This window comes from Lasiodiplodia theobromae, assembly GCF_012971845.1.
Source record: "Lasiodiplodia theobromae strain AM2As chromosome Unknown scaffold_40, whole genome shotgun sequence".
In the NCBI taxonomy this organism is placed as follows: Eukaryota; Fungi; Ascomycota; class Dothideomycetes; order Botryosphaeriales; family Botryosphaeriaceae; genus Lasiodiplodia; species Lasiodiplodia theobromae.
In genome coordinates, this window is record NW_023336520.1 from 69,144 (window position 1) to 95,487 (window position 26,344).

A 26,344-nucleotide genomic window follows, 5' to 3' on the forward strand; every position below is an offset into this window, starting at 1 on the left:
TCGTTAGAGACCTATCAGAGGGCTCCTCTGACCTGGGGAAGTCCCATTGTCTCTCGTTTCATGTAAAGACCATCCATTTTTTTCCGAGCAGAAGAAGCAGTGCATCCCGTAAGCCCCCCTGCGTTTGGAAAGCGAAAGAGAAAAAGAACCCTGTTGACCGGAAGATTGCTCTTATCCCCTCGCTTAGTGGCCTGCCCTCCTGGCTTCGGCAATGACCTTGGTCATCTCATCGACCTTTCTCTTGGCACGGCCGAAGGTACCGAGCTGTCACGAGAATGTTAGTATTCTGTATTTTGGATTGTTTGTCGTGTGGCGGTATAAGGCAGGAGTAGATTATTCGCTGGGCGGGATATCGGCCGGGATTGTTTTGGGTGTGCTTTTGTTACGGAAGTTCGAGAGACGACGTACCCTCTTCTTGGCGAGCTTCCTGGCGCGCTTGTCCTTGCTGTTGCGGAGAAGTTCGATGACGCGACGCTCGTACGGGGCGAGACTGTTAGGGCAAGCCGTCAGCCATCGTTGTCCAACCATTGATCGACTAAGTCCAATTCCTCCCGTGCCCGCTCTTCGGCCGATGCGTGCGTTCCTCGGGGAGCTCTGGGCTGAGCGGCCCCGTTCCTCCTCTTCACTCGTTATGTGCATGCGTGCATGCCGGGCTGGATCCAACGTACCCGGAAACCTCCTTGACAACGTCCCTGACGAAAGCAGTACGCTTGCTGAGGTGGCCCTTGGTCCTCGAGATCTTGGTCTTGGGCTGGTGGGGGGTGACCTTCTGTATAGCAGGAACGAAAATTTCGTTAGCGATTTACGAGGTTCGAAAGAGCGGCAGCGGTGCCGCAGGTCGCAGCTCGAAAAGTCCGCGGGCGCGGCAGGCAGGAAGATGGACGTACGTGGCCGGCGTTCAGGCCGCGGATGAGGCCAGACCTCTGCTTGACTTCCGGCATGGTTGCTGTACGGTTAGTCGGTCGGGCGGTGGTGGTCGCAGGTGAGGGTTCGCCTTTCTCGCGGTCGACTTGGGCAAAAGTCGCTTGGGTGCGCGAGGAGTTGTGGGCTTGGCGCGCACAAACGACGGATTATCATTGTGCCGCGCTCCCGGCCGATGCGAGGTCTTGCCCGCTCCGCCCGCCGCGGCAACGCCGGGCTCGGTCGCAGCGTCACTTCCTGCCTTGGCGCGCACCCTTTAGCTTTGTGGTCTGACTACTGTTAGACTCGGGTTGTAGCCGCATTGCTCTGCGCCCATCCATGTTTCCACGTCGCCCAAGACAGTCACCATCCTGAGAACTGCGGTAGCGTTGAATTTGGCTTCGGTCAATTTGTCATCCTGCAACGCCTCAGTCTTTTTCCACACATCGAGAGTCGGGCTGTCGCTGTAAGACTGGCACAGGGGTCTGCAGCAGTGGAAGCAAAATACTCTAGCGCCGATTTGAAAGTTGAAGATCGTACAAATACTAGGTTGCGGTGCCTGAGGCGCTCTGCGTCATTTGCCTTCCGCTCCCGCTTGGATGATCAGCCGCCCGTCACAGCCGCAAGCCACCTCACCCACCAGGGCGATGACCAAAATCCGTCGATAAGCCACAGGGTCCGCGTACTCAGCAGCAGGCCGTGAGCAAGATGCTTTGAATAATCGACGACCCGGATGACGGAGTTAGCGGGCTCCGCAGCGGGTGGCACTTGCATCCATCCCATCTGACAGGGCGGGTCAGGCCCCGGCCGGGACAAGGCGGGTGCTTGTGACGTATGCAGGACTCTTCGCCGGCTACACTGCCAGCCGTACATACGCAATCTCTGCGCCCATCACCGCCCCCTGGGACGGCTACTTCTACTTCGCATGGGCTCACATCTTCTGTGCTCTTGCCTGATCAATTTTCCTCGTCTACACTGGACTCGCTCGTACGCCCTCCCGCACTCTGGACCCTTGCCTTCGTGCACGCGACCTCGCTCGTAGTCCACAACACCAACCCGCCCATCCCGGCCGCGGCTTGATTAGCCATGCTGGGTCTACAGTATTGGATGGTTCCGCTTGTTGCGGGCGTCGTATGGCTCGCAATGCTGCTTGCGTTGCTGTTAACATGGATCGTTGCCGATGGAAGCCCTCGCTATGCCTCTATGGAGTCCAACCAGACTATCGCGTATGTATGATCGGATCTCTTTGGCTGGGCTAAGGAAGACTGACGAACAATACAGCTACATCTCTGATGTTGGAGCGCAAGAACTCAAGCCTCTGTTCATTGCTATGGGCGCTGCATCCGTCGTGACTTTTGATCTCGTCTTCATCATCGAGCGCTGGTTGCGGCATCGTGGCCGTCTCCACCCAAACACTTCGTGGTGGCAGAAGACTTGGTCTATCATTGCGATTCTGGGTGCGATTGTTGGTGCAGCAGGTCTGATCCTTCTCGCCATCTTCGACACTCTCAGACACCCTACGCTGCACGATGTTTTCCTGGTACTCTTCATCGGTGGCTACATCGTGTCTGCCATCTTCGTCTGCATCGAGTACCAGCGCCTCGGTGTCTACCATCGCAAGAGCAAACTCCTCCGCGCGTCTTTCTACGTGAAGCTCGCCTTCATCTTCGTTGAGCTCGGCCTGGCCATCGCCTTCGGCGTCCTGGGTAACCGGCACCACCGCAACTCCGCCGCCATCATCGAATGGGTCATCGCCCTCATCTACGCCTTTTACGTCTGGTCTTTCGCCATCGACTTTATCCCTGCTCTACGCACCAAGCACCACCACAGCAAGGAGAGCGCCATTGCGATGGCCGAGGCGGGCAACAACTCGGGCAGCAGCCAGACCGGCTTGTATCAAGACCACTACGTCGGCACGGGCGCCCCTGGCCCGAACGTGTACCCCAACTCAAACGCCAGCGCTACCAGACACTATGCCAACGGCGCCCCAACCAACTACGTCAACAGCCACCCCGACCACCCTGGAATCCACGGTAGCACCTACCACCCCGACGGCCATCCTGAGAACGCGAAGCCCGCGACCCAGGCGTACTTCTAAGAAAGTGGCTACCAAGCATTTTACATCAGAACCCCAAAAGCATCAAGCCGTGTAGATACAGCGTTGGCGACGATAGCACATGACCGGATGGGGTTGAGCATGCACATTTCCTCCTTTGTTGACCACTGCATAGATGCAGGCGGCATTTCTGTTCTTTCTCCTTTTGATACCAGCATCTTGATGACCAGGCGTTTCGGGAAGGTTGAGCGATCCGCGTTCCTTATCCTGAACGCAATAGATGAACATGTATATCATTAATGACTACATTAGATTATGACTCTCACACTTGTGCCTTTGTTGCCTTCATACCGAATGACCCATCATTGCTGCAGGCGAGTAGATTGATCCTCACAGCAGGTCGAGCCTTGCCTGTCCCATGAAAATGACGCCGCTCTTTCTACGGAGGCAGTTGGAGCACCTATCCGCGCAAAAGTGCAAGTTTACAGATACATCGGGACATTGGAGTCAACGACCAAAGGAAATTTGTAAAAGTCGAATTCTTTGGTTGCCTGCCGTGTACTGTGATAAATCTGGCCGCTGTTCTTGACATTAGGTTCATCTCGATGACGGAAGGATGGACGCCCCCAGGACTTGCTCGCCTCTGCTTCAGGTCTGACTTCTTGAGAGTATTCTACAAGCATGATGGGCGTTGTGCCAACGGAAGGTAATGAATGTGCAGGTGTAACAAGTCATGATATTCCTTTCTCATGCAAAAGTCGCCGTCGAAGAGCAATCACGAATTACGCACGGTAACCATCGTGCTCTCTTGCGACAGCTCGGCCCAGATGGTGTACAGTCAAAAAGTCTATCGTTCATTTCCTGAGCCATGCATAGCCTCCTCTCTTTATCCTCGCCACGTCTGCACAGAGAAAGCTGCTTCCTGGCCATCTTTTAGTTGACCTGCGTGCCATAGCCCCTGATCCTCTCGGCAAATGCCCAGCTCTGGTTCTCCAGCTGTTCATTCTCGCTGAGCTCGACATCGCGGCCGCGCTCGACGACAGCAATCGAGTAGCGGTCCAAGCTGCGGGCGTCGCGGTAGAAGAGCGTCTTCATACAGTCCTTGACCAGCTGGACGGCATCGGCGCGGCTAAGCTCGCGCGCGGCGGCCTCATCCGGAACGCGCTTGCGCAGGATGGGCGTGGCGAGGTGGGCGCCAAAGCCGGTGGCTAGGGCGGGCGCGGAGAAGGTGGTGCCGAGCAGGTCGGCGTGGGCGAGGAAAGGCGTCTTGCCATCGTGGTCAAAGCCCGCAATCAGTAGCACATTCCACAGCGGGTTGAACTCGGAGCGGCGCCGGTACAGCACCTTGGACAGGTACGTGTGCAGGTTCTTGGCATTGAGCGATGCGCCACTGCCGAGGGGCTGTTCCTCGCCCGACACGTCGTCCTCGGCGGCTTCATGCTGGCTGTAGTCCTCGCGGATGGAGAGAGAGGTGAGCAGCCGGTCCAGGTACTGCATGTCCGACACGTCGCCGCCGAAGCCGATGACGGATTTGTTGTTGAAGACGCGGAGACGCTTGACGTCCGTGAAGCGTGCGAGCGAGCCATATGATGCTATATTTTGGAACGCTGTTAGTAAAATGCTTTCGCAAGGGACCGCGGTCTGTAGCCTGTGGCTGAACCCCACGCACCTAGGTTGTCGGCGGCAATGACGACGCCATCCTTGTACTTCACTGCCACCACGCTGGTGCCGGTCACGATGGGTTGTTGGGTGTGCTGCATGGGACCGTTGCTCTGAAGGAAGGAATGGTCGTACGCGCCATAAACGTCGTCTCTGGGCTGTTTCATGGTGCTGCATTAGCTGAAAAGTCACTTGGCGGCGAGGTGGTAAGGCTTCTGCAGCTAGCTTACCCTGCCCCAGGCCTGCGGGAAGTGGTTCATGGCTGCGAAGATGGAGAGAGGGCGTGGAGGTGGGCGGCGAAGGTTGGACGGAGGGCTTCGAGTCGAGGAGGTTGTGGTGCGGTGGTGGGCGATGGCAGTGGCAGACGGAGGTGATGGCGTTGGTGGTGCTGAGCTCCAGGAAGCTCTAGGTCGCCGGCTGACGCGCGCGATCACTGCCTGGCCTGCGCTTGTCGCGTCCACCCAATGACCATTCTCTCATCATCACCACCACCCTCCCTCCAGCTGTTGGCAGCCAAAACCAGTAGATTTGATCGCCGAGAGGCGGGAAGATTCTTGTGAGTTCGTGGTATGCGTTGTCAAAGTAGTGTTTTGTGTGCAAAATTATAGACTCAGTAATTGCATATTCACGTCCAGAAGATAGCTTCCATTGCCTACATAAGTCGAGCGGTTTCTAGCTGTTCATGCTCTGCACCAAATCCGAAGCTGAATCTCTACCTCCGGCGTGGGGACCGGGACCTGCTCCTGAATCTGCTCCTCTTCCTCCTGTCGTCATTACCACGGTCCCTCCGATCGCCTTCTTTGCGCTTCCCACTATCCGAGACCTGCGGCGACCCAGAGCCCTCTCTACTCAAGCCTGCCCTGACTCTTTCCGCCATGCTGACACGGTCCCCATTACCAATGCCTAGTCCAGATGAGCCTGGATCACTAGCCGGAACGAATTCCAAAGCTTCTCTCTGAGTCTTCTTCTGCTCCTCTTCCCGCTTCCTAGCAATCTCTCGCTGCGACTTGCCGAGGATCTCCGCATATGCCCAAGATGGGAACACCGGTGGTACGGCAACATCTGTAGACAGGGTGGTCGCATACTGAGCCTCATCGTCAATGCTCGCAAAGCCGCGCAGCTTGTGGAGTAGGCTGGGGTTGCGCAGCGCTGACGAGTTCTGCAAACGCTGGTTGAAGTGGACGCCTTTCTTCTTGAGCTCGAGGAAATGCGCAAACTGCTTCGTGGACTTGGGTGGCGGCGAACCGGGCGGCGAAGGAGGGATCTCAAAGTTGGGAACCGGCGGCATCGTTAGATTGCGCACGATTGCACGCGCGGCGGAGTATGGCGACTGCGGTTCGGAGGCGGGACCATTGGGGTCTTCGGGCTCAGCCGCAGGTGGAGCTGAAGGACCCGGTGCGGGAGCGTCCGTTTCTTCGGTTGAAGCTGGCAGAAACGGACCAGGCGTCGACTCTGCATCTGGTGCTGGTGTTGGTCCCGCCGGCTGGGCCGCGGGCTTCTGGTCTGGCGCGGCAGACGCCTTGCCTTCTGCTGCCCTGCGGTTAGTCAGGAGCGAAAAGCACTGAGCGGCGTCTTCTTTTCGCCTTACCAGGTTTCTCTACTGCCGGCTGAACGGGCGTCGGGAGGCTCGCTTTCCTCGCCTAATATTCTTAGTCATTAGTAGCCATCCGCCCAATGGTGCAGCTGCCATGGGATGCGTGCATGCTCTTACCTTGCTGGGCTGGGGCACCCGAGCTGCTTCCTCGTCGCTGCTTTCGTAATCGTCGAGCCCGAGCATCTTTGCGGGGTTGGGGTTGAGGAAGCGGAGCGCGGGCGGTGGTGTCGAGCTTGGAGGGCCGGGCGTCTTGGCGCGTCCAGGCAGCTCGCAGCTACGTGAGCTTCAGAGCTCCGACATCACATCCACCTCCGCGCATACCAACATCCGCTTTTGCCCCATCCAACGCGATCACTCCTCTCGACCCGTCAATCGACAACGACCATGGCCTCCATCTTCCACGCCGCGCCGCCGCAAAGCGGTCCCGGATACTCTTTCAGACAGACGCCCATGACGGCAACACAAGCATCAGGCGAAAGGCAACATGGTTTCTACCCGTAGGCCTCCCAAGAACCGCTCAGAGACTGTCCAGAGCAGTAGGCTTATCAACTCTTCGCAGTTACACCGACAACGGCGGCTCCACGCTCGGCATCTCGGGTAAGGACTTCACCATCCTCGCCGGCGACACTCGCAGCACGTCCGGCTACAACATCAACACGCGCTACCAGCCTAAGCTCTTCAAGATCGGCGGTGAGGGCCCGGACAATGAGGGTGCGACCATCGTGCTATCGGTGGTGGGCTTCGCTGCCGATGGCCACGCGCTGAAGGAGCGCCTCGACACCATCGTGAAGATGTACAAGTACCAGCACGGCAAGCCCATGTCGGTGGCCGCCTGCGCCCAGCGCTTGAGCCATATCCTGTACGGCAAGCGCTTCTTTCCCTACTACGTGCACGCCATCCTGGGCGGCCTGGACGACGAGGGTCGCGGCGCCCTGTACAGCTACGATCCCGTCGGCAGCTACGAGCGCGAGCAGTGTCGTGCTGCCGGCGCCGCCGCCTCGCTCATCATGCCTTTCCTCGACAACCAAGTCAACTTCAAGAACCAGTACATCCCCGGCTCCGGTGTTGGCCATGCCCTTGAGGAGAAGCCGCGCGAACCGCTCCCTCGCGACCACGTCGAAGAGCTGGTGCACGACGCCTTCAGCAGCGCTGTGGAGAGGCATATCGAGGTCGGCGATGGACTCCAGTTGATGATCATCACGAGAGACGGCATTCAGGAGGTTCACAGGGAGCTGAAGAAGGATTAAGCTGATGCTGGCGGGAGGTTCGTTACGGGTGTATGCATATCATGGTTCAGCAGCTTTGGTCGCGGGAAATAGAGAATCAACTAAGCTGTTAAATGTGCGCAAGACGGCCTCAGTGGTTGCTGATTCAGATTGTTATATTCGTATTTGCTAGACGGCAGCGATGGCAAGTTTCTCAATTAGAATGCAACCAACTGCACTAGGCCCTCACCCACACTTCCCCAATTGCGTCGCCCTCATCCTTGAACACCTTCCACTTGCCCGTTCCCAGGTGCTCCGGGGCCTTCCGCACGCCTCTCCCGCCACCTCCGACGATCAGATTTCCCGGCCGGTAATCCTTGTCGTGCTGCATACGGCGCAGCACGGTATGATGAACAGCAACATTTTCAGGCACGTCGCGCACCTCGCCCTTGGGCAGTGGCCATGCGATGCTGCGCCACGAGCCGTCCGGGGTCAGGTCCATGCGGCGGAACGGGATCCACTCCATGCAATTCCAACTGATGACGGACAGGCGCGATGCGCCGTTGTTGAAGCACAAGACGTCGTGAATCTTGCCAGCCGTGGCCGATGAGTGCAGGAGTGCGTGGAAGCGTGTGGGGTGCTCCTCCTGCCCAGCGGCGTTCCCGGCTCCCTGGTCGCCGTTTGTGGTTGCCGAGGTGCCGTTTCTCAGCTGTGGAAGAGGGCCAAGGTAGGAACGTGACCGGCTCTCGAGAGGAGGGGTGGCGGCGCTGATTTGGATCTCTGGGGGGGCAGTCATTTGGTGGTCGGGGTTGTCATCGCGATTGGGAAGATCGATATACGCCTCTTCCTCGTCTGGGCTGCAGTTCAAGGCGCGCAGCTTGTACTCGTCAAAGCGAAGACCGGCACGTTGGGCTTCGCGGACCATCCAGACAAGCGGAACGTGGCTCAGAGAGGCGTCCTCGCCTTCTTCAAGACCCCATCCGCCGCCGATGTCCTAGGAGGCGTTAGCTCTGTGAATGCAAAGAAGTGACAGAACATGACGACTTACGGCGTGGCAACCGGCGAACCAGACTTCCTGAATGTCCTGGTCCTCATCGTCGGAATCACAGCCGCCTGCATGCTGGATGGAAGACACACGAGACACTGAACTGAGGTTTGACCGGCTTCCACGTCTCTGTCGTCGAGACGAGAGGCCGGGGCTCATGGATCTGAGCCCAGATGTCTCTGAACTGTCGCGGAAGGCTCGCGGAACCTGCAGTTCGCGGGTGAACTGGTTGTGACGCTCTTGGCCAGCTTGCGTGACATCAGTTTGGCCTGTAAAGGACTTTGTTTCCATGTGACTCCTGTACCGAAAGTGGCGGTGCTTTCTCCTCTTGTCTGTTTTGACTTCAGAGATGAGATCTTGACGAAACTTGGCCCTGCGCTCGTCAATAGCTACTGCGTGACGAATGACCTTAGCCGTACTGCGGGCAGTGTAGGGGAATTTGCTTCGCTGCATCCACGGGCCTTCGAAAGCGGGCACGCTATTGACCGTATCAAAGAGGCCCAGGAATCTGATGCGACGAACAGGGCGGCTGAAGGTCTCTCGGAAGGCACACATGTAGTCACGCAGGCGTTCCTTTTCCTCTTTCTCTTCGTCATTGCGCTCGGTACGAGTCTGCCACTTTTGAAACGTCTTCCATGCGAAGCGTGCCATTTCCTCGTTGCCGGCAGTGAGGAGGCCGACGTGGTCTAGCATCTCGGCCAGGAAACGCGCAATGTAGGCGCCACGAGAGAATCCGAAGAAATAGATCTCGTCATTTGGTAGATAGTACCTCATAAGAAACTGATGATTGTGAGATAATTCAGGTCGAGGAAGAAGCGATACAGACCTTGTAACCTCCCATGACATGTTCGGCAAAAGAAGTGCCAATGGCCGAGTCTTTGGACTTGAGATACCAAGATTTGAAGCGCTGCCAATGCGAAGTATGGCTCAAGGAGCCAGTAGTGACATAGGTACCGATCCCGGGCTGGTAATAGTGAAATTGCGTTCCGTCGCTCCTGTCGAGCATGCGAAATATCTTGAGGATGTTGGAGTCTGCATCGGTCCCCTGGAACTTGTTCCCTGTCCCGTCAAAGCAAAGCACAAACGTCCTCTTGCGGTTCGGCGCGGGATCGTACAGGGCATTGGCCGGCTGGTAGGCCTTCTCATGGGGCTCGTCTTTGGGTTTGCAGTCCCCAAGGAGACGAATGTGTCCGTCTTCCTTGTCAGAAGACATGGCGGCAGAGGGCAAAACAGACAGGCGCAAGCAACAGAGAATACATCACGCGGGCATTGGGCCTTAACTGTACAGAAGCAGGCGGCTACCTGTGCAGAGGCAGGTGTGACATGTGGTGGGCAGCCCATCTCAGAAGCGCGGTGATCGGCGATGGCGACGGGCAGTGATCTGCTGCAGCACAATATCGAGTGGCCATGGCGCCTGCGGCGTGACGAGCTGTACGAAGTGGCTTCTGTGTATTTGGAAAATGGTGGAGGCTGCGATGTCGTGGACGGAAGCTGCAGCTGTAACAGGGATGGGGCGTGTCCGGGACGGGGCGAGCGACGCAGCTCTGCCGATCCCACGGCTCAGCTCATCGCAGCTGTGCCTGTTTCGGCCATAGTGCCACGGCAGTTCCAGATCCAGCCTTCTGCAGGCGAGATGCGCCGGCCCGCTTTCTGCCCTGTCGCCCATCACCTTCCCATTGCTCCCCTCTTTGTGCGCCGTCGCCCAGTCCACTGACAGCTCTGCGTCCAGCCAAGCACGCGCTATCAGTTTTCTCCAGCACACGAGACCCCGCTTTGCACGACACGCCCCGTTTATTGGGAGATACGCGCGCTGCTGAATAGCCGATCCCCAGTCTCAGGACCCTCGATCCTCAGCTGTGTGCTAATCATCGCCGCCATGACTGGCTGCCAGCACCCTGATCTGCATCATGCACCTCGCCGCCTGTGTCTGACCGACCATCAACCCACCCAGCCTTTCCTCCCACAGCTTGACCGCCCCCGCCACGGCTATGTTGCACGTCATAGCTTGTACCCTGCCTGTTGATCTTCTGCGCTTCAGTGTCCAGTGTTTTCTCGTGCCGGACATGCATCTCCAGCCTGCCTGATTGGCTGGCCCTCGGTGCCACTGCTGCTGCTCTTTGCAATATCTGCCATTGCCCCCTCCCAGTGTCGAGTCCTTTCTTCGCCAACATCCTCTCCCACAGCCTCTCTTTTGCACAGGCACCATGCTCCGCCGGCTATCAACCACCTTCAGGAAGGACAGGAAGAAGGACGGCGCCAGCCCCAATGGCACTTCGCCCAAAGACTCCTTGAACGGCAGCCCCACCCATGGCCACTCTGAGCAGAAGGCCGACAGCAGCAAGAGCCGGGAGGAGGTGAAAGGCACCTTCGAACAGTTCGCTCAGGTCCTGCATGCCTCCCGCCGCCCGCTGCCCACTCAGACTGGCGATGGCAGCTATGTCAAGCGAGATACTCCGGCCAGCCTCTTTGAGAACTTGAAGACCATTGGCATTGCAGACGCAAAGACGCTCAAAGATGTCCTTCAGAACAAGGCCAAGAAGGAGCTTCTTGACGACAAGACGTATCTCATGGAGCGCGTCATCCAGGTGAGTTGGCTTTTGGAACTCCCCCAACCTCTCTGCTGACAGCTGGTGAAGCTAGTCGCAGACCTTCCTGGCAATTCGGCATTGAGAGTCGATCTCACCAATGCCTTCGTCGATGAACTGTGGGATTGCCTGCAGCACCCGCCAGTGTCGTACGTATCCCATCTTGGCCACCGATGCAGAATGATGGCTCACTCCCCGCAGATACCTGGGCGACCAGTTCACTTACCGTCAAGCGGATGGATCTTACAACGTAAGTCGAGCCACATTATGCACTTTTGCCGACTAACAAGAGAAGAACATCATGTATCCCCATCTGGGGGCTGGTAAGCGTCCCTTCGACGACGACGCGTTACGTGCTGACAATTGGCAGCAAACACGCCTTACGCAAGAAGTGTGCAGCCAAAGACCGTCCTGCCTGGGGCGCTTCCCGATCCCGGCCTGGTCTTCGACGCTGTTTTTGCGCGCGAGGAATTCAAAGAGCACCCAAACAAGGTCTCGAGCATCCTCTTCTACTGGGCTTCTCTGATCATCCACGACCTCTTCCAAACAGACCACCGGGATATGAACATGTCCAAGACGTCTTCTTATCTCGACCTCGCCCCCCTGTACGGAGACACGCAGGAGGATCAGAACTGGATCAGGACATTCAAAGACGGCAAGCTGAAGGCAGACTGCTTCTCCGAGTCCCGTCTGCTCGGCTTCCCGCCTGGATGCGGCGTTCTGCTCATCATGTTCAACAGGTTCCACAACTTTGTCGTCGACGAGCTTGCCAAGATCAACGAGGGAGGCAGATTCACAAAGCCGAATCAGAGCCTGCCTCCTGACATGGCCAAAGAGGCATGGGCCAAGTACGACAACGATCTGTTCCAAACGGGGCGTCTCATCACCTGTGGTCTTTACATCAACATCACGCTTCTAGACTATCTCCGCACCATTGTCAACCTGAACAGGAGCAACACCACCTGGACCCTGGACCCCCGCGTGGACATGGCCAAGGTCTTCGGGACTGATGGCACGCCGCGTGGCATCGGCAACCAGGTCTCGGCCGAGTTCAATCTCGTGTACCGCTGGCACTCTGCCACCAGCAAGCGCGACGAGCAGTGGACCGAAGAAATGTACAAGAACATGTTTGGCAAGTCCGCCGCCGAAGTCCCGATGGACGAGCTGCTGAGAGGACTCGCAAAGTGGGACAAGACGCTGGACAAGGATCCCCAGAAGCGTGCCTTCGGTGGCATGCAACGAGATGCCAACGGCAAGTACGCCGATGACGACTTGGTCAAAATCCTCACCGAAAGCATCGAAGACTGCGCTGGTGAGTATGCTTTCATGTTTCAACGAGCGTCACATTCTGATACGCGATAGGCTCCTTCGGCGCGAACAACGTGCCTAAAGCACTTCGTGCTGTCGAGATATTGGGTATGCAACAAGCCAGAAAATGGGGCCTGGCAACTCTGAACGAGTTCCGCAAGTTCTTTGGCCTGAAACCTCACGACACTTTCGAGAGCATCAACTCTGATCCCAAGGTTGCTGAGCAACTCCGCCACTTGTACGACCATCCCGACTACGTGGAACTGTACCCCGGCCTCGTGTCGGAAGAGGCGAAGGAGCCAATGGTTCCAGGCGTCGGAATCGCCCCAACCTACACCGTTTCAAAGGCTATCTTGTCCGACGCTGTTGTTCTCGTGCGCGGGGATAGATTCTACACTGTCGACTACCACCCCCGGAACTTGACCAAGTAAGTGTCATATGAATAAACACGAGCGTTTACATGTTAACCTCGACGCAGTTGGGGCTACAACGAGGTGCAATATGACTTGAATGTCGAGCAGGGATGCGTTTTCTACAAATTGTTCTTACGGGCCTTCCCTGCCCACTTCAAGCCCAACTCCATCTACGCACACTATCCGGTATGTGAACAGCTCGATATATAGGAGATGGATTACTCACATGTGTTCTACAGATGACGATTCCTTCCGAAAACAGGAAGATCATGCGCAACCTTGGTCGCGAGAGCCACTACTCATGGGATCGACCAGCTTTCATCAAGCCGCGCGTGAACATCACCTCTTACGTTGGCGCAAAGGCAGTCCTCGAGCAACAGAAAGACTTTAAGGTTACATGGGGAGCCACCTTGGAAGAATTGATGGGCAAGGGCGGTGCCCACTTCATGCTGTAGGTGGTGATTTCTGCATCGCTCAACAACTGCTGACGTGTACACAGGTCTGGAGATGAGCCGCTGCATGCCAAGCAGAGGAAAACGATGGCGAAATCGCTCTACAGAGAGAACTGGCAGCGCGATGTCAAGAAATTCTACGAGCACATCACGCTCAAGCTCCTGCACGAGAAGTCGTTCAAGATCGCCGGTATCAACCACGTGGATCTCACCAGAGAGTAGGTAACAAGACACCGGACAGAGAAGTTGAGTCCGCTAACTGGAGCAGCGTCGGCAACCTGGCCCACGTTCACTTTGCTTCCAACATGTTCTCCCTCCCACTGAAGACCAAGGAGAACCCGCGAGGCATCTTCACCGAGCACGAGATGTACATGGCGCTGGCCGTCATCTTCTGCTGCATTTTCTTCGACCTCGAGCCAGCCAAGTCGTTCCCGCTGCACCGCGCCGCATATGCCGTCTCTCAAGGGCTGGGCAAGCTCATCGAGGCCAACGTCAAGAGCGCCAGCTCCACCAGCTGGATCTCCAGCATCACCGACAGCTTCCACGAGAACAACAACTATCTGAAGGAATATGGAGTGCACATGGTGCGCAGGCTGCTCGATTCGGGGCTGAGCGCCCAGGAGGTCGCCTGGTCGCAGGTCTTCCCGACTGCCACGGCCATGGTTCCGAATCAATCACAAGTGGTAAGTGGATCACCTTCTCAAGAGGCACAGCGCTGATGACTTGCTCCAGTTCACTCAAATCATGGACTTCTACCTCTCGCCACGCGGGACGCCGCACTTGGCAGAGATCCGTCGGCTGGCGCGGCTCGACACGTCGGACGCTGACGACAAGCTAATGCACTACGCCATGGAGGCCATCCGGCTGAACGGTACCTTCGGCTCATACCGCGCTGCTACCTCGTCAACCACCATCGTCGACGGCCGTGGAGACGATGCCAAGCACATCTCCGTCAGCCCGGGTGACAAGGTCTTCGTCTCCTTCGTCGGCGCCGCCAAGGACCCCGAAGTGTTCCCCAACCCGGAAGAGGTGCTCATCGACCGCCCACTCGACAGATACATTCACTACGGCGAAGGCCCACACACCTGCCTCGGCCGCGACGCGAGCAGGGTTGCCTTGACGGCCATGCTGAAAACGGTGGGCAAGCTGGACGGACTGAGGAGGGCACCTGGCCCCAAGGGCGAGCTGAAGAAAATCCCAAGAGAAGGAGGCTTTTACGTCTATATGCGTGAGGATTATGGGAGCTATTTCCCATTCCCGCTCAGTAAGTCTTCCTTTTGTTCCCTCCCTGGCCCCCTGTTCGATGTTGAGCAAGGATGCTGACATTTTCTTGCAGCAATGCAGGTGTGCTGGGATGGAGATTTGCCGCCGCTGAAGTAAGAAGATGTGTAAAAAAAAAAAAAAAGCCGTGTCCTCAGTGGTTGGCGGCACGTAGGCGGATGGTGACGTGAACTGAAAGGTGGACAGTCCATGGCAACGAATTCCCCAGACTCGCAGTTTTCAGGGAAGTCATTGCCGCGCACTGTCCGCATCCCAATCCGCATTAGCCTGACACTCGCTCAACGGGATAGCACTTATCTTCCTAATTGTCCAAAGTATTTCGTAATGAATGATAATTATGATATCCTCTACGTACTTTAGGCTCTCCATAGTCCTTCCTGTAAGCAATGTCCAGGGTCTGAGAGAGCACCCAGCCCTATTAATGGCCACTCCGGAAGGGAAATGCAACGTACACCCACTGGGTGGTTTGAGAGTGCGTCCTCAGGATACAAACCTTCTCTCCTTTCTTAGCTGTAATCGATTCTTGCATGTCCGACTGCTGATTGATTGAACGATTCAGGATGGCTGGCGGCTGGACTATCTCCACCTGAGACATTAGAATCCACCCCCCTGTGCCCCTAGGGTCTTCTGTGTCTCGTTAAAAGGATTAGAGTCTAGCCCACTCAAAGTTGTTCGCCCTGAATTTGAAAATCCGGGCAATGTCTCCTCGGCTGCAGCTTATCTGATCATAGCTTGCTGGATGAGTAGTTGGTTCCCAGAGTAGAAATAAAGAATCCGCGTGGGTAGCTGAAGCTATCGTCTGGACGTGTATGTCGAATTTTTAACTCCACATTCTCATCCGGACGATAGCTTCAACTACCCACATATGTTTTTTTTTTCCTTTGCGCGTCATGCGCTTCCAAGTGCAATCGGCATTGCGCCGCCGCGTGCATCTCCTCCCTTGAGAAGACCGACCAGCTAACATCTTGCAATTGGCTGTGGGACGCCTTCTCCAATTTTCTTCAACCTCTTCTAGGAGCGCTGGTTTGGCCAGCAAGTACCTTGTATCCAGCCCGCTGGCCCCTGTTGCTAGATAAAATCAATAATTTGGTTGGTGAAATGCAAGGTGATGGAATAGGGCGCTCGTCACATTCCGGGATCCGTGTGGTTTAGACAAACAAGAGACACTAGAATTTGCGCAGTAATAAAGGAGAAAGGCTCTCGCGTTGAAAATTTGTGAAATATGTGAGGTCATAACCATAATGGTATCCGAATCTGCCCTAACCGTCCTAACGCCCTTTTTGAAATCCGCAAAGATCGCCATCACGAACGCCGCCCAATGCTCGATTTGAGTCGTGACGAGATCAGAACCTTTCCTTCATCCTGGAAGCGACAGTGCGCAGGTTTCCGTACACCTTGCCCGGCGGCGCACCCAGGATAAGCGAGACGACGGCCTCTCTTGCAACGTGGATGTTCTTGAAGCCGCCGAGAATGTGGATCTTCTGATCAGCCAGGACGATTCTCGTGCGGGAGGCGTTCTCGATGGCGAACTTGGTCTTGCCGTCCTTGCCGGCAATACGGCCAATGGCTCTGCTCAGGTGGTCTCCATTCAGGGTCTTGACGTCCTTGATCTCGAAAGTCTCAATGTAGAGGTCGTCCAGTCTCAGGAGAGCGATGGCGTCGTCAACATCAAAGCCCAGGCTGAAAGCCTTGACGAAGTCTTCTCCCTTCTGCAGAGCGCCCGTATCGGTCGTGGCTCTCGACGTGCGAAGCTCGACGGCTTTGTTCTTGATATTCATGCGCACCTGAAGCTTGAGGTGCTCGACGAGCGGTGGGTAGATCTTGGGCCAGGAAGCCTTGAGCGGGGTCATGCGGTGCGGCGGAATGGGGACCTTGCGGGTTTCGATGCGCATGGACAGCGGGATATCCTTGGCGGGCGCAAACTGAGGGCGGCCTTCGGTGTCGACTTGCATACTCTCCTCGGACGGCCCGGCAGTGGGCACAGGTTCGATCTCGGCGGCAGCATTGACATCAAGCAGCACTCCTTCTTCTGCGCAGGGTATTAGAAGCAGGCTATTATTGCAGAAAATCGCGGATCACTTGCCTTGGGGGACGTCAGTCATGGCGTTCTCCTCGGAAAGCTCGTCAGGCTTGCGCAGCAGCGCGGTCGGAGCAGGCATCCTGGGCAAATCTGGTGTTGGGCAAAGCTGGGCGAGGAATTTTTGACGACGGAAGTGAGGCCTTGCCGCTCGGCAAATTCTCGGGACCTTCGTGGCCCGAGCGCGTGGGCGCGTCCTGGCGTCCCGATCGCCGCCGCGCGCTTCCAGTTTTCGAGCACGAGCGTCATCCTGTCTTCCTCTTCCATGCTCCCACAGAGCCAGCCAACTCGTTCTCCGCCTCCCTCACTGCGCGTCTGCTCTGCCTTCTTCCCCTCACGGCATCCAGCGCCCTCCGTCATGTTCTCGACATAGCAACAATGAGTCGCCATGTAGCCGCTCGGGTCGGCGGAAGAACCTTGCTGTCTATCGTCGACCTGCCGATGCGCCCGCTTTGTGCCGCACGCCTCGTGGGCGAGGGCTTGCTTGCGTCGGCACCCATCAGTCGCCAATTTTCACGGTCCACACGCTCTGCGCTTCAATCATTGTCCACGCCTTCATGCTCACCACCCATCACCACGACGTCATTGCTAGGTCTCAGATGCCCGTCGAGCAGCTTCCTTACCGCGCCACGAAGGCCACAAGCCGGCGGCGTTATATTTCAGTGCGCAACCGCGGCATGGAACCGGTCCGCACATACTACAACTCGAAGGCGGCGAGGAGTCTTGAATAGACGAAACAAGAGTTCGGCGAGTAACGGCTCAACTACGCGCGCACCCGCAAACGCTTCTACCGCAAGGTCTGAAGCATCCAACTCCCCGGAGCTTGACAAGGCGACCGAGTCCGCGAATGCTGCCGCTGGCGCAGGTGCTGGGAAAAATTTCATGGACCGGCTTCCCCACCTTCCGCACCGGCCCACAAAGGAGGAGCTACTCGCCGCCGCTAATGGCGCATGGTCTCGGTTCAAAGTCCATTTCAAATGGTTTTCTATTAGAAGTGGACGGAAATTCAACATGGACGATATCAGTGCTTTTTTTTCCTGGATCCTCCTCGGCCACCTCGCCTGGATCATCGTTGGTACGACTACCTTCTTCTCCATGTGCATCTTTCTGGTGAACACGGTTTTCGCGCAAGAGACGTTGGCTCGGACTGTAGGAAACTACCTTACCAAGTCTTCTGGTGTTCAAGTCGTTTTCGAGTCTGCTATTATTCCAAAATGGGGAGATGGTGTCATCACTTTCAAAAACGTCTTTGTGTCCAGGCGGCCGGGTCAAGGTCAAGGCAATGTCAGCAAAGGCTCTCGAGAGTCGGCAGCCGCCGCCGCAGCCGTGGCTGTGACAAAGGATCCCAGTAGCGACGGTTCGATTGCCCAGGAAGACGACGGGAACTACACCCAGTTCGACCTTACCATCAACACAGTGAACGTGACCCTGTCGTTCACAAAATGGTTTAACGGAAAGGGACTTCTGCGAGATGTTGAAATCAAAGGGATCCGCGGCGTCGTTGATCGAACTCACCTGATTACTCCAGATGAGTATATCGATCCGAGGTCGTACAAGCACGAGCACCAACCTGGCGACTTTGAGCTGGACTCCTTCAAAATGGAAGATTTGCTCGTAACCGTCTACCAACCGGATGGATTCAGGCCATTCCCAGTCAGTATCTACTCCTGTGATCTGCCTCAACTGAGGAAGCAATGGCTCTTCTACGATTTCCTATCCGCGAACAACATGTCTGGCTCAATTGACAACTCTCTCTTCACTATCCATCCCCGACAGACGCACAATTATGCTAGTGGGCAACTAGTTGATAGCTCCGAAGGTGGCCCTAATCAATGGAAGAAGCACAGTCGTATCAGGATTGACGGGCTCAGCATTGACCACCTCAACCGTGGCGTCGAAGGACCTTTTGGCTGGATCCACGAAGGAAACGTGGATATCGTGGCTGACATTATGTTCCCTGCGGACAGTGAAGAGGGCATCGCAAAAGTCATGTCCGATTTTTACGACCGCATGGAGGCCACTGTCACGGCTCATGGTAATCGATTCGGTGGTGACTTCCACGGAACGGTGTCCAGAAACCATACATCTGAAGATGACTCCTCGGAGGCTGGGAGTGAAGATGACAAGAGGTTCCTCGTCATGGACATGCGTGTTCAGTTCAACGACGTCCGCGCCGCCGTACCACTCTTCACCAATGATATTTCCTACGTCAACAACGCCCTTATTCGCCCCATTGTGGCGTACATAAACTCGAAACGGACATTCATTCCCGTCAATTGCCGCGTTGTCAAGCGCGCCGGCGAATTTGACGGTTCTTGGACCATCTACGACAGTGGTCTTATGGACGATCTTTCCCGCGAGGTTCGTGGACCCCTCTCTTCTTCTACTACTACTGTGTCACTGACATTTCATGCAGCTCTACGAAGCCTTTGCCCGCGACATTAACGATGACCGTCAGATGCGTGCGCGCCGCTTCAAGAAGGTGGGCATCTGGACTCTCCAGCTGGCCGCGCAAGCGCTCTTCCTCGGGCTGGCGGGTAACATCGCCTAAGCCTCACTTGCACCTACCAGTTTCTACCGTTTACTCACCAGTCATCCATATCGGGATAAGATTGTGTACAAAAGTGTATCAAAAGTATAGCGCCGGCGTTCTGGGGATTACAAAGGGGAAGGCTCATACCGGCTCTCCTCTCGGATTTGGAGGTTAACTCGTGCTTCTTGGTTTGGATTGTGCAGTACGGAAGCACAGGGACGTTATTGGATTCGATTTCTCGGGGCAGTGGTAGGCTGCGTCTATTCTTACGCGATCCTGTGGCCTATCTCGGTCTATGCATGAAAATCCTTCGTCTGCGGACGTTAGGGGTCGTTAAATAGTGCTTGCGTTCATAGAACGTAGAGCGTACGAGGACATGAATCGAGAATTTACGCCGTTCTTTCTGATATCTCATTCCATAACTTCACCGACACGTAGTCATGAGATTCTCAAAGGATTCTTGGATTTTCGTGTTTCTGTATGTGATATCGCACCTAGCCCGATGGGTATCTGTCATCTAAATATCCCAGACAACAACTCTCCCGTCAACACCACTGGTGCTGATCTTGGAAATCTGGCCGCCAGCCTCCTGGTAGCTGCGCATCATCAGAACCGTGTTCTGGTGCGTCGAATGCAGCTTCGTGTCATCCTTGACCTTGCCCTTCAGGTCCATCTGCCTGAACATGTTTCTGGCACTCTCTTCCTGCTCGCCGGCGCCGGCGGCCTCGGCCTTCGTCTCCAGGGCTCCAACCAACTGCCATCCACCCTCGTTGCCCTGGAAGCGGTAGAGCTCGCAGTCGTAACCGGCCGCGATGAGGGTGTCCTCGGCGGTCCACTGTAGCGACACAAACGGCAGCAGCTGGGTGCTGATGTTCAGCACTGCCTTGGGCGGGGCATCAGGAGCAGAGGGGTAAACGACGGTGACACTGCTGTCGTGGGCGGCGAAGGCGAGGGCGGAGCCGGAGGGGCTGAAGGAGACGCCGTGGACCCAGCCGGTCGTGTTGTTGAGGAACTCGCCGCAGACGGTGTTAAAAGGGAGGCGCTCACCCCAAGCGCTGGGCTCGGGCTTCTGGTCGACGCCCTTGATGAAGGCGGAGAAGACGCGGGCGTGACCGTCAGCGGAGCCGGCAGCGAGCAGCACGCTATTGGGGTGCCAGGCAACGGAGGTGATGGTGCTGCGGATTGGCTTCTTCAGGTGTTTCGACACCCACCAGTCGTTCTCTTCCTCGAAGTAGCACACGGCGATGACGCGCGCGCCGCTGCCCACCGCGAACTTGGTCTCCGACGGCGACCAGCGCACGCACGTCGCCGCGCGGTTGATGCGCAGCAGCACGAGCGTTGGCTTCCATCCCGCCGCCGTGGGCTCCCAGACGTAGGCGTTACGGTCTGTGTGGCGTGCAAAGGGAAGCCGCTGTCAGTCTTGAAGCTGGTCTTCAGGGATGCCGGCGGGGCGCCGTCTGCCACAATTGAAAGTACGTACCCTGAGAGCAGGTCACAATCTTGCCGCTATTGGGCGCAATGTCGACGCCGGTCACGGTCTTGTCGTGGCCGGTGAGCACGTCGCTGAGCTGGAACTTGCCGCCTGAACGCTCGTAAAGCTCGACGTTGTTCTCGCGGGTGACAGCAACGCCGGAGCGATCGGCCGTGAAGGAGTGGTCATGTACCGGGTGGTGGAATAGATGATGAACTTCGGATGGCGCCATTGTTGTTGCTGTCGGGCTGTTACCACAATAGGAGGAGCTCTCTACTATTGCGGAGGTGTGGTTGTAGGGGAGTGAATGCGGGCTGGGCACCGTTGGAGGGGGGCTGATGACGCCGCGGCAGCTGCGACCAGGGTCCGTCGCTCGGCGAGACTTCGGTGCCTTCTTGATTTCACTGGCAGGACAATAGCTTCGTTGCGCGCGTGTAGAACTTCACGTCACCCCCGCCGCATAAATACAACCTTCTTCCTCCGCATTCGCACAAACCCGCAACTTCCCGCTCTTTGCCTACGGCGCGTCGCCTCCTCTGCATCTAGCATCCACAACATCCAAGACGCGTGTCACTCGCAATGGCAGGCCGTGCAAAGACCGACGCCGCAAAGGCTGACAAGTCCAAGTCCGCGGGCCCTCCTCCCAACCAGACGTAAGTGACGAGCACCGACACAGCTATTTGAGAGTCACAATTGCTCAGTCCATCCAGGCTGTACTGCAGGAACCTCACCGACAAGATGCCGAAGAAGGACCTTAAGCGCGAGCTGTATCTGCTCTTCAGCACCTATGGCAGCGTCCTCGACATCGTCACGCTGAAGACGATGAAGATGCGCGGCCAGGCACACATTGTCTTTCAGGACATCTCCAAGGCAACTCAGGCCATGCGCAACCTCGACGAGAAGGAGTTTCATGGCAAGAAGATGGTGGGAACTCAACTTCACCTTGTGATACGCATTTCCAGGGAGCAATGTCGCTGACAAGATTCTAGATCATCCAATATGCTAAGACCAAGTCCAACTTTGTTGCGAAGCTCGACGGCACCTTCAACCAGCCCCAAGCTGCCCAGCCTGCGCCGGCCCCTGCTCCTACGACTTCCCTCCAGCAATCCATCTTCAACAACCCACCATCATCGCTTCCCGTGCCTCCTGCGTTGAATGGAATTGACAGCCCTGCGAGCGTCGACAGCTCCAAGAGGAAGAACGAGGAATTGGAGGCCGGCGATGCCAAGCGGACAAAGATCGAGCAGCCCCCTGCTGATGAGGAGGAGGACGACGAGGCCGAGATGGAGATGGACGAATCCGACTGAATTACCCCCCGATCACTGCCCGGCGGCGCGTCTGACAATGTTGCAGCGCGTTGCGACGGAGAGCGGAAGATCTTCCTCCCACAAGGTAGTTGGCGGCGTTACGGTTCTCTTCTGATTAGTCAAGTCTAATTGCAATGACAGGAGCACGATTCCACGCTTGGTCTCCTCAAGAAGTTCGATCTGCCTGTAATGCGAGGTCCATTGGTAGATGCAAGCCAACGCACGCTCCGACTATCCCGAGCCATTGCAGCATGTACTGCAGCGGAGAAGGCTCCGGTGTTGAAGCGGTTTCCTCAAGAGCTGTGGCAGTGTTGCACGGATGCACGAAGAAGACAGGCATATCTGTCACCGGATGATTCTTCTTGGCGATTAGCTCTCCCCCCTCACCTCGATCATTGCCATTCCTGAGACTTACGGTCATGCTGATACCGCCCATGACCCCTACGCTTTTGATTTGGGCGCTGAAATGCGGGGGAACAAGTAGGTCTTGGATTTGCTCCACGGAAGCATGGCTACTAGCGGGCACATCGTGCAGGCTGAAGTAAAGAACCGGGACGCAATATACGGGAGACAGTACAATACTGAACTCTACACGCGGTGATCGTGCCGTATGCTGGGCTAGTGGCAATTCCTCCTGCACCGATAAGCTCGAGATACTCGAATAGACAGCCCAAGACTTGCCTCGTCACTTTCCTCGACAGGGTCGAACGACTCGTGGGTTGCGTCTCGAAAAATGGTTGAATCGTGCGTGAGCAGGCGGACAATGCGCAGACCCTGATCCTATGACGCCCGTCAATCGTGAAGGCGATGGACAATGTTGCCTTGGGTAGACATACCCCGGGCGTTAGTTGCCAGTCGTGCGCGCGGCCGGAGCGCTCAACCAGTGCTACGAGATCCTCACACCCCTGCGCAAATCTCTCAGCCGACACGAAAGGGAACGGTAGAGGGGCCCTCGCAGCCATCTTTCTCGATCTGCAAGGACTTGAGGGGCGTCGCGATCGCGATTGATGAAGACCACGGGCGACGTGGGCGGACCCTGCAGCAGGCGGGGTTGCGTCACAGGCGAATCAGGCGGTGGTCCCATCTTTTCGGAGCTCCGCCGCCCGTCGCACCCACGCGCCAAGACCGCCGCGGAGGCCTTCCAGTCGCGCTCCGACAAGCTCTCAAGGCTGCAACGCCATCCTCCTCCATTCTATTGCCTAGCCTAGCTAATTTGTTTTTCCCCTCGCTACGACCACAGCCCCGCGCTTCTTCCGATACAGCATCTCCACCTCCCCGCGCACGAGCAGATCTCGAGTCCTTCGCCATCCGAAACGGGCAGTTACAGCTCCAGCTGCCTGCCATCATGGCGCCCCAACCCGAAAAGAGTCAATTGAAACGCGCTCTGGTGCGTCGCGATGCCTGGGCCTCGCAATCCTCGTGCGCTAACTGCCCGCAACTAGCAATCCGCCGGCGAGCAAGATACCGAGTACAAGAAGCCGCGCACCGAGCAAGTCGCTGCTGACAAAGGCCCCGAGACGCCGCTGAAGGTTCACAACGCCGCTTTTCCCTCGCCCATCACCCAGGGTGGCTCTACCACGACCGATGTCTCCAAGGAGGGCACCGCAACACCGCCGCCCAGAAGCACCGACGATGCCTCGCAGGTGGCGAGCAAAGGACCCGTCGAGACCTCGCAACGTAACGGCCTATCATCGCCACCCTCAGATACCCAGCCGTACTCGCAATTCCTATACCCGCCCGGCCCCTGGTATGAGGTGCAGGACGAGGAGGCCGAAGGTGTCTGGGGATATTTGGTGCCCATGGATGACAAGTTCGGAGACGTTCTGGTGCTGAGGAAGCGCAGTGCGTGCCCTCTACCTAACCCACCACCTCTACCATCCGGGAAGGCAGTAATGAGGAGGGGGTCCCTGGAGAAGCAGGAAGAAAAGTACGAAGAGAAGAAGCAGCACGATGGCATCCCAGCTGGTGGATACCTGATCGGCAGACATCCTGAATGCGGTACGTCCTTGTATTCCTCTGATGCAGGTTTTGTGGATGATGTTAACGGTTTTTGTCTAATTCAGATCGTGTCATTAAGTCGTCGCTGGCAGTCTCGAACCGTCACTGCCTTCTTTTCCTGGAACACAAGGGCGGTGGCGCCGTTGCGGTGCTTGAGGATCTTTCGGCCAATGGGACTTTCGTCAACGATGCAATCGTCGGTCGAAACAAACGCCGAGAACTCCATGAGGGTGACCAAATCCACATTGTCGACGAAGCCAAGTGCATGTTCCGTTACCCGCGCAGCCAGCGTGCAACAAACGGCTTCAGCGAGCAATACAGCGTTCAGGAGCAGCTTGGCAAGGGCCACTTTGCATCTGTCTACCTCTGCATCGAAAAGTCCAGTGGGATGCGGTTTGCCGTCAAGAAGTTCGAGAAACGCGGTGGTCCTTCTGAACGCTCGAGGGTGGAGGGTCTGCAGCAGGAAATTGCCGTCTTGATGAGCGTTAGCCACCCCTCGCTCTTGTGCCTCAAAGACACGTTTGACGAGGCGGATGGCGTTTACCTTGTGTTGGAACTGGCTCCGGAAGGAGAGCTCTTCAATTGGATCGTGATGAAGCAGAAGCTGAGCGAGGAAGAGACAAGAAAGGTCTTCGTGCAGCTGTTCCAAGGAGTCAAATACCTGGTAAGTAAGCCCTTTGTATCTTTATTGCCACTAACCTTTTTTTAACACTTGTAATAGCACGAGCGCAACATTGTGCACCGCGACATCAAGCCGGAGAACATCCTCCTGGTGGACAAGAACCTGAATATCAAACTTGCCGACTTTGGTCTTGCGAAGATCATTGGGGAGGAGTCGTTCACGACGACGCTCTGCGGCACGCCGAGCTACGTTGCGCCCGAGATCCTTGAGTCGTCTAACCATCGCCGTTATACCCGTGCTGTGGACGTTTGGTCCCTCGGCGTCGTCCTCTACATTTGTCTCTGCGGATTCCCGCCGTTCTCCGACGAGCTTTATAACCAAGAGAATCCCTACACCTTGTCTCAACAGATCAAACTGGGCAGATTTGACTACCCCAGCCCGTACTGGGACTCCGTTGGCGACCCCGCTCTGGATCTGATTGACAAGATGTTGACGGTCGATGTCAACAAGCGCATTACCATTGACGAGTGTCTTGAGCACCCATGGACCCGCAATGCCTGTGGCCCTAGCGCAAGCATTGACTCAACCGATGGCTTGACGGGAGCTTTGGGCAATCTCGATTTTGCCAAGCGCAAAGTCCAACGCGAGCGAACACTGTTGAGCAGCATTAACGACGTAAAGGTCAGCAAAGTGGTGGAGCTTGCAAGTGATGCCCCGCCGCTCAAGATCTACGAGAAGAATGGGAGCGGTTCGCGAATCAAGTCACCGGCAAAGGCGAGCAAGGCCAAGAAAGCCAACAAGGAGGACACGCCGTCGGAAAACAGAAACGCAGAGGAATTCATGGAGATGGGCGGTAAGGGCGACGAGACGCTGTTCGGCAACGATGAGACGAGCAAGTACCCCGGGGCCTGAAGCGTTGTCATTGTCATGAATTCGTGGGACCACTTTCCTTTCTTGACAGGCAGCAAGACTTCCTAATCAGCGATGGCGGCGTTGCCTCTTCTGACTTCTCAGGCGAAGAGGCGTCATGGCTCACGGCTTTTGCCATGTGTCTTAGGTCATGCTTACATATGGGTATTGCCGCCGAAGGCTAGCGTGAGTTTGTTTTTCGCTCATGTTATGGGTAGTCGAAGCAATTATCCGGACGTAAATGGGGAATTCACGGTTATACATTCACGTCTGGACGATAGCCTCTACTGCCCGCAGGTGTGGCTCCCCGTAAAGAAAATTGTTGAGGCAGAGTTGGCCCTTGCTCTAGCGCTGGCCTCTGGCTACAATACTCTCTGTACTTTCCTTTAGGAGGGGAGGAAATGGGACCAGCCGGCTGCGCATGCTTTACTTTCGCCTCTGCATTTCCTGTCGTTTTCCGTAGGGATGGGCACTGGACGATACCTTCGTCGGCTGTTAGTTCATGGCGTGTCAGATACCCCTACGGATGCCTTTCTACTTCTTGTATGTACATTATTTAGGAGCGCAGCTGGACATTGGCGCGAGAAATACACGTATTACCGTTCAATTGAAGCCAACAGCCACGGATGATTGCGGACAGGGACGCACTGGGCCCTGATGCTTGCTGGGGCCTGCTGGCGGCATGGTACGAGGCGAACGGAGCAGCGCCCGCGGGGTCGTCGTCCAGTCGTGCGCGGACCGTACGAGGCTAACGTTTTGTCGGTGGGGATTGGGAAGCCAGTCGGATGGGCTGCTTCGTAATTCGGCGCAGCAGCTGCGCGCACCGCCAGCGCAACTCAAATTTTGCGGCGCACATCAGCATCTTGCAGAGCTTAGCCAACAAAAGGGCAGAAAAATCTGGCATTTGTCGGCTGTCGTGGCGTGAGAAA

At 56.5% G+C, this 26,344-nt stretch overlaps 12 protein-coding genes across 12 annotated transcripts; 6 read left to right on the top strand and 6 right to left on the bottom strand.

Annotated features, from left to right (window-relative positions):
- Positions 1 to 183: 183 nt before the first annotated feature.
- LTHEOB_10589 (60s ribosomal protein l36) lies at positions 184 to 941 on the bottom strand (the record flags this gene model as incomplete). The annotated part of the gene is made up of 4 exons (XM_035507250.1): positions 184 to 264; positions 409 to 490; positions 669 to 769; positions 888 to 941. 4 exons carry the CDS (start codon positions 939 to 941, stop codon positions 184 to 186), a joined length of 318 nt encoding a protein of 105 aa, XP_035367199.1.
- A 1,162-nt stretch (positions 942 to 2,103) lies between these two features.
- LTHEOB_10590 (Sfk1-like membrane protein) lies at positions 2,104 to 2,998 on the top strand (the record flags this gene model as incomplete). Its single annotated transcript, XM_035507252.1, has 2 exons — positions 2,104 to 2,126; positions 2,182 to 2,998. The coding sequence occupies 2 exons, from the start codon at positions 2,104 to 2,106 to the stop codon at positions 2,996 to 2,998; spliced, it is 840 nt and encodes a 279-aa protein (XP_035367200.1).
- Positions 2,999 to 3,889: 891 nt separating this feature from the next.
- Positions 3,890 to 4,875, bottom strand: LTHEOB_10591 (Proteasome component pre4; the record flags this gene model as incomplete). The annotated part of the gene is made up of 3 exons (XM_035507253.1): positions 3,890 to 4,548; positions 4,626 to 4,773; positions 4,846 to 4,875. 3 exons carry the CDS (start codon positions 4,873 to 4,875, stop codon positions 3,890 to 3,892), a joined length of 837 nt encoding a protein of 278 aa, XP_035367201.1.
- A 452-nt stretch (positions 4,876 to 5,327) lies between these two features.
- On the bottom strand, positions 5,328 to 6,392 carry LTHEOB_10592 (Hcngp-like protein; the record flags this gene model as incomplete). Its single annotated transcript, XM_035507254.1, has 3 exons — positions 5,328 to 6,145; positions 6,204 to 6,255; positions 6,327 to 6,392. 3 exons carry the CDS (start codon positions 6,390 to 6,392, stop codon positions 5,328 to 5,330), a joined length of 936 nt encoding a protein of 311 aa, XP_035367202.1.
- Positions 6,393 to 6,593: 201 nt separating this feature from the next.
- Positions 6,594 to 7,456, top strand: LTHEOB_10593 (Proteasome component c5 protein; the record flags this gene model as incomplete). Its single annotated transcript, XM_035507255.1, has 2 exons — positions 6,594 to 6,706; positions 6,769 to 7,456. The coding sequence occupies 2 exons, from the start codon at positions 6,594 to 6,596 to the stop codon at positions 7,454 to 7,456; spliced, it is 801 nt and encodes a 266-aa protein (XP_035367203.1).
- A 196-nt stretch (positions 7,457 to 7,652) lies between these two features.
- LTHEOB_10594 (Short chain dehydrogenase reductase family) lies at positions 7,653 to 9,672 on the bottom strand (the record flags this gene model as incomplete). Its single annotated transcript, XM_035507256.1, has 3 exons — positions 7,653 to 8,408; positions 8,463 to 9,239; positions 9,286 to 9,672. The coding sequence occupies 3 exons, from the start codon at positions 9,670 to 9,672 to the stop codon at positions 7,653 to 7,655; spliced, it is 1,920 nt and encodes a 639-aa protein (XP_035367204.1).
- A 991-nt stretch (positions 9,673 to 10,663) lies between these two features.
- LTHEOB_10595 (Cytochrome P450) lies at positions 10,664 to 14,597 on the top strand (the record flags this gene model as incomplete). Its single annotated transcript, XM_035507257.1, has 12 exons — positions 10,664 to 11,044; positions 11,096 to 11,193; positions 11,246 to 11,294; positions 11,340 to 11,367; positions 11,415 to 12,356; positions 12,407 to 12,779; positions 12,831 to 12,951; positions 13,005 to 13,216; positions 13,265 to 13,435; positions 13,486 to 13,900; positions 13,950 to 14,481; positions 14,554 to 14,597. 12 exons carry the CDS (start codon positions 10,664 to 10,666, stop codon positions 14,595 to 14,597), a joined length of 3,366 nt encoding a protein of 1,121 aa, XP_035367205.1.
- Positions 14,598 to 15,841: 1,244 nt separating this feature from the next.
- LTHEOB_10596 (Pre-rRNA-processing protein pno1) lies at positions 15,842 to 16,450 on the bottom strand (the record flags this gene model as incomplete). The annotated part of the gene is made up of 1 exon (XM_035507258.1): positions 15,842 to 16,450. One exon carries the CDS (start codon positions 16,448 to 16,450, stop codon positions 15,842 to 15,844), a length of 609 nt encoding a protein of 202 aa, XP_035367206.1.
- A 682-nt stretch (positions 16,451 to 17,132) lies between these two features.
- Positions 17,133 to 19,126, top strand: LTHEOB_10597 (Mitochondrial distribution and morphology protein family; the record flags this gene model as incomplete). Its single annotated transcript, XM_035507259.1, has 5 exons — positions 17,133 to 17,261; positions 17,407 to 18,228; positions 18,418 to 18,610; positions 18,668 to 18,936; positions 18,992 to 19,126. 5 exons carry the CDS (start codon positions 17,133 to 17,135, stop codon positions 19,124 to 19,126), a joined length of 1,548 nt encoding a protein of 515 aa, XP_035367207.1.
- A 499-nt stretch (positions 19,127 to 19,625) lies between these two features.
- Positions 19,626 to 20,811, bottom strand: LTHEOB_10598 (Actin-related protein 2 3 complex subunit 1a; the record flags this gene model as incomplete). The annotated part of the gene is made up of 2 exons (XM_035507260.1): positions 19,626 to 20,494; positions 20,589 to 20,811. The coding sequence occupies 2 exons, from the start codon at positions 20,809 to 20,811 to the stop codon at positions 19,626 to 19,628; spliced, it is 1,092 nt and encodes a 363-aa protein (XP_035367208.1).
- A 347-nt stretch (positions 20,812 to 21,158) lies between these two features.
- On the top strand, positions 21,159 to 21,886 carry LTHEOB_10599 (U1 small nuclear ribonucleoprotein a; the record flags this gene model as incomplete). Its single annotated transcript, XM_035507261.1, has 3 exons — positions 21,159 to 21,232; positions 21,290 to 21,503; positions 21,569 to 21,886. The coding sequence occupies 3 exons, from the start codon at positions 21,159 to 21,161 to the stop codon at positions 21,884 to 21,886; spliced, it is 606 nt and encodes a 201-aa protein (XP_035367209.1).
- A 1,345-nt stretch (positions 21,887 to 23,231) lies between these two features.
- LTHEOB_10600 (Serine threonine protein kinase) lies at positions 23,232 to 25,418 on the top strand (the record flags this gene model as incomplete). The annotated part of the gene is made up of 4 exons (XM_035507264.1): positions 23,232 to 23,273; positions 23,329 to 23,884; positions 23,950 to 24,548; positions 24,606 to 25,418. 4 exons carry the CDS (start codon positions 23,232 to 23,234, stop codon positions 25,416 to 25,418), a joined length of 2,010 nt encoding a protein of 669 aa, XP_035367210.1.
- Positions 25,419 to 26,344: the final 926 nt, after the last annotated feature.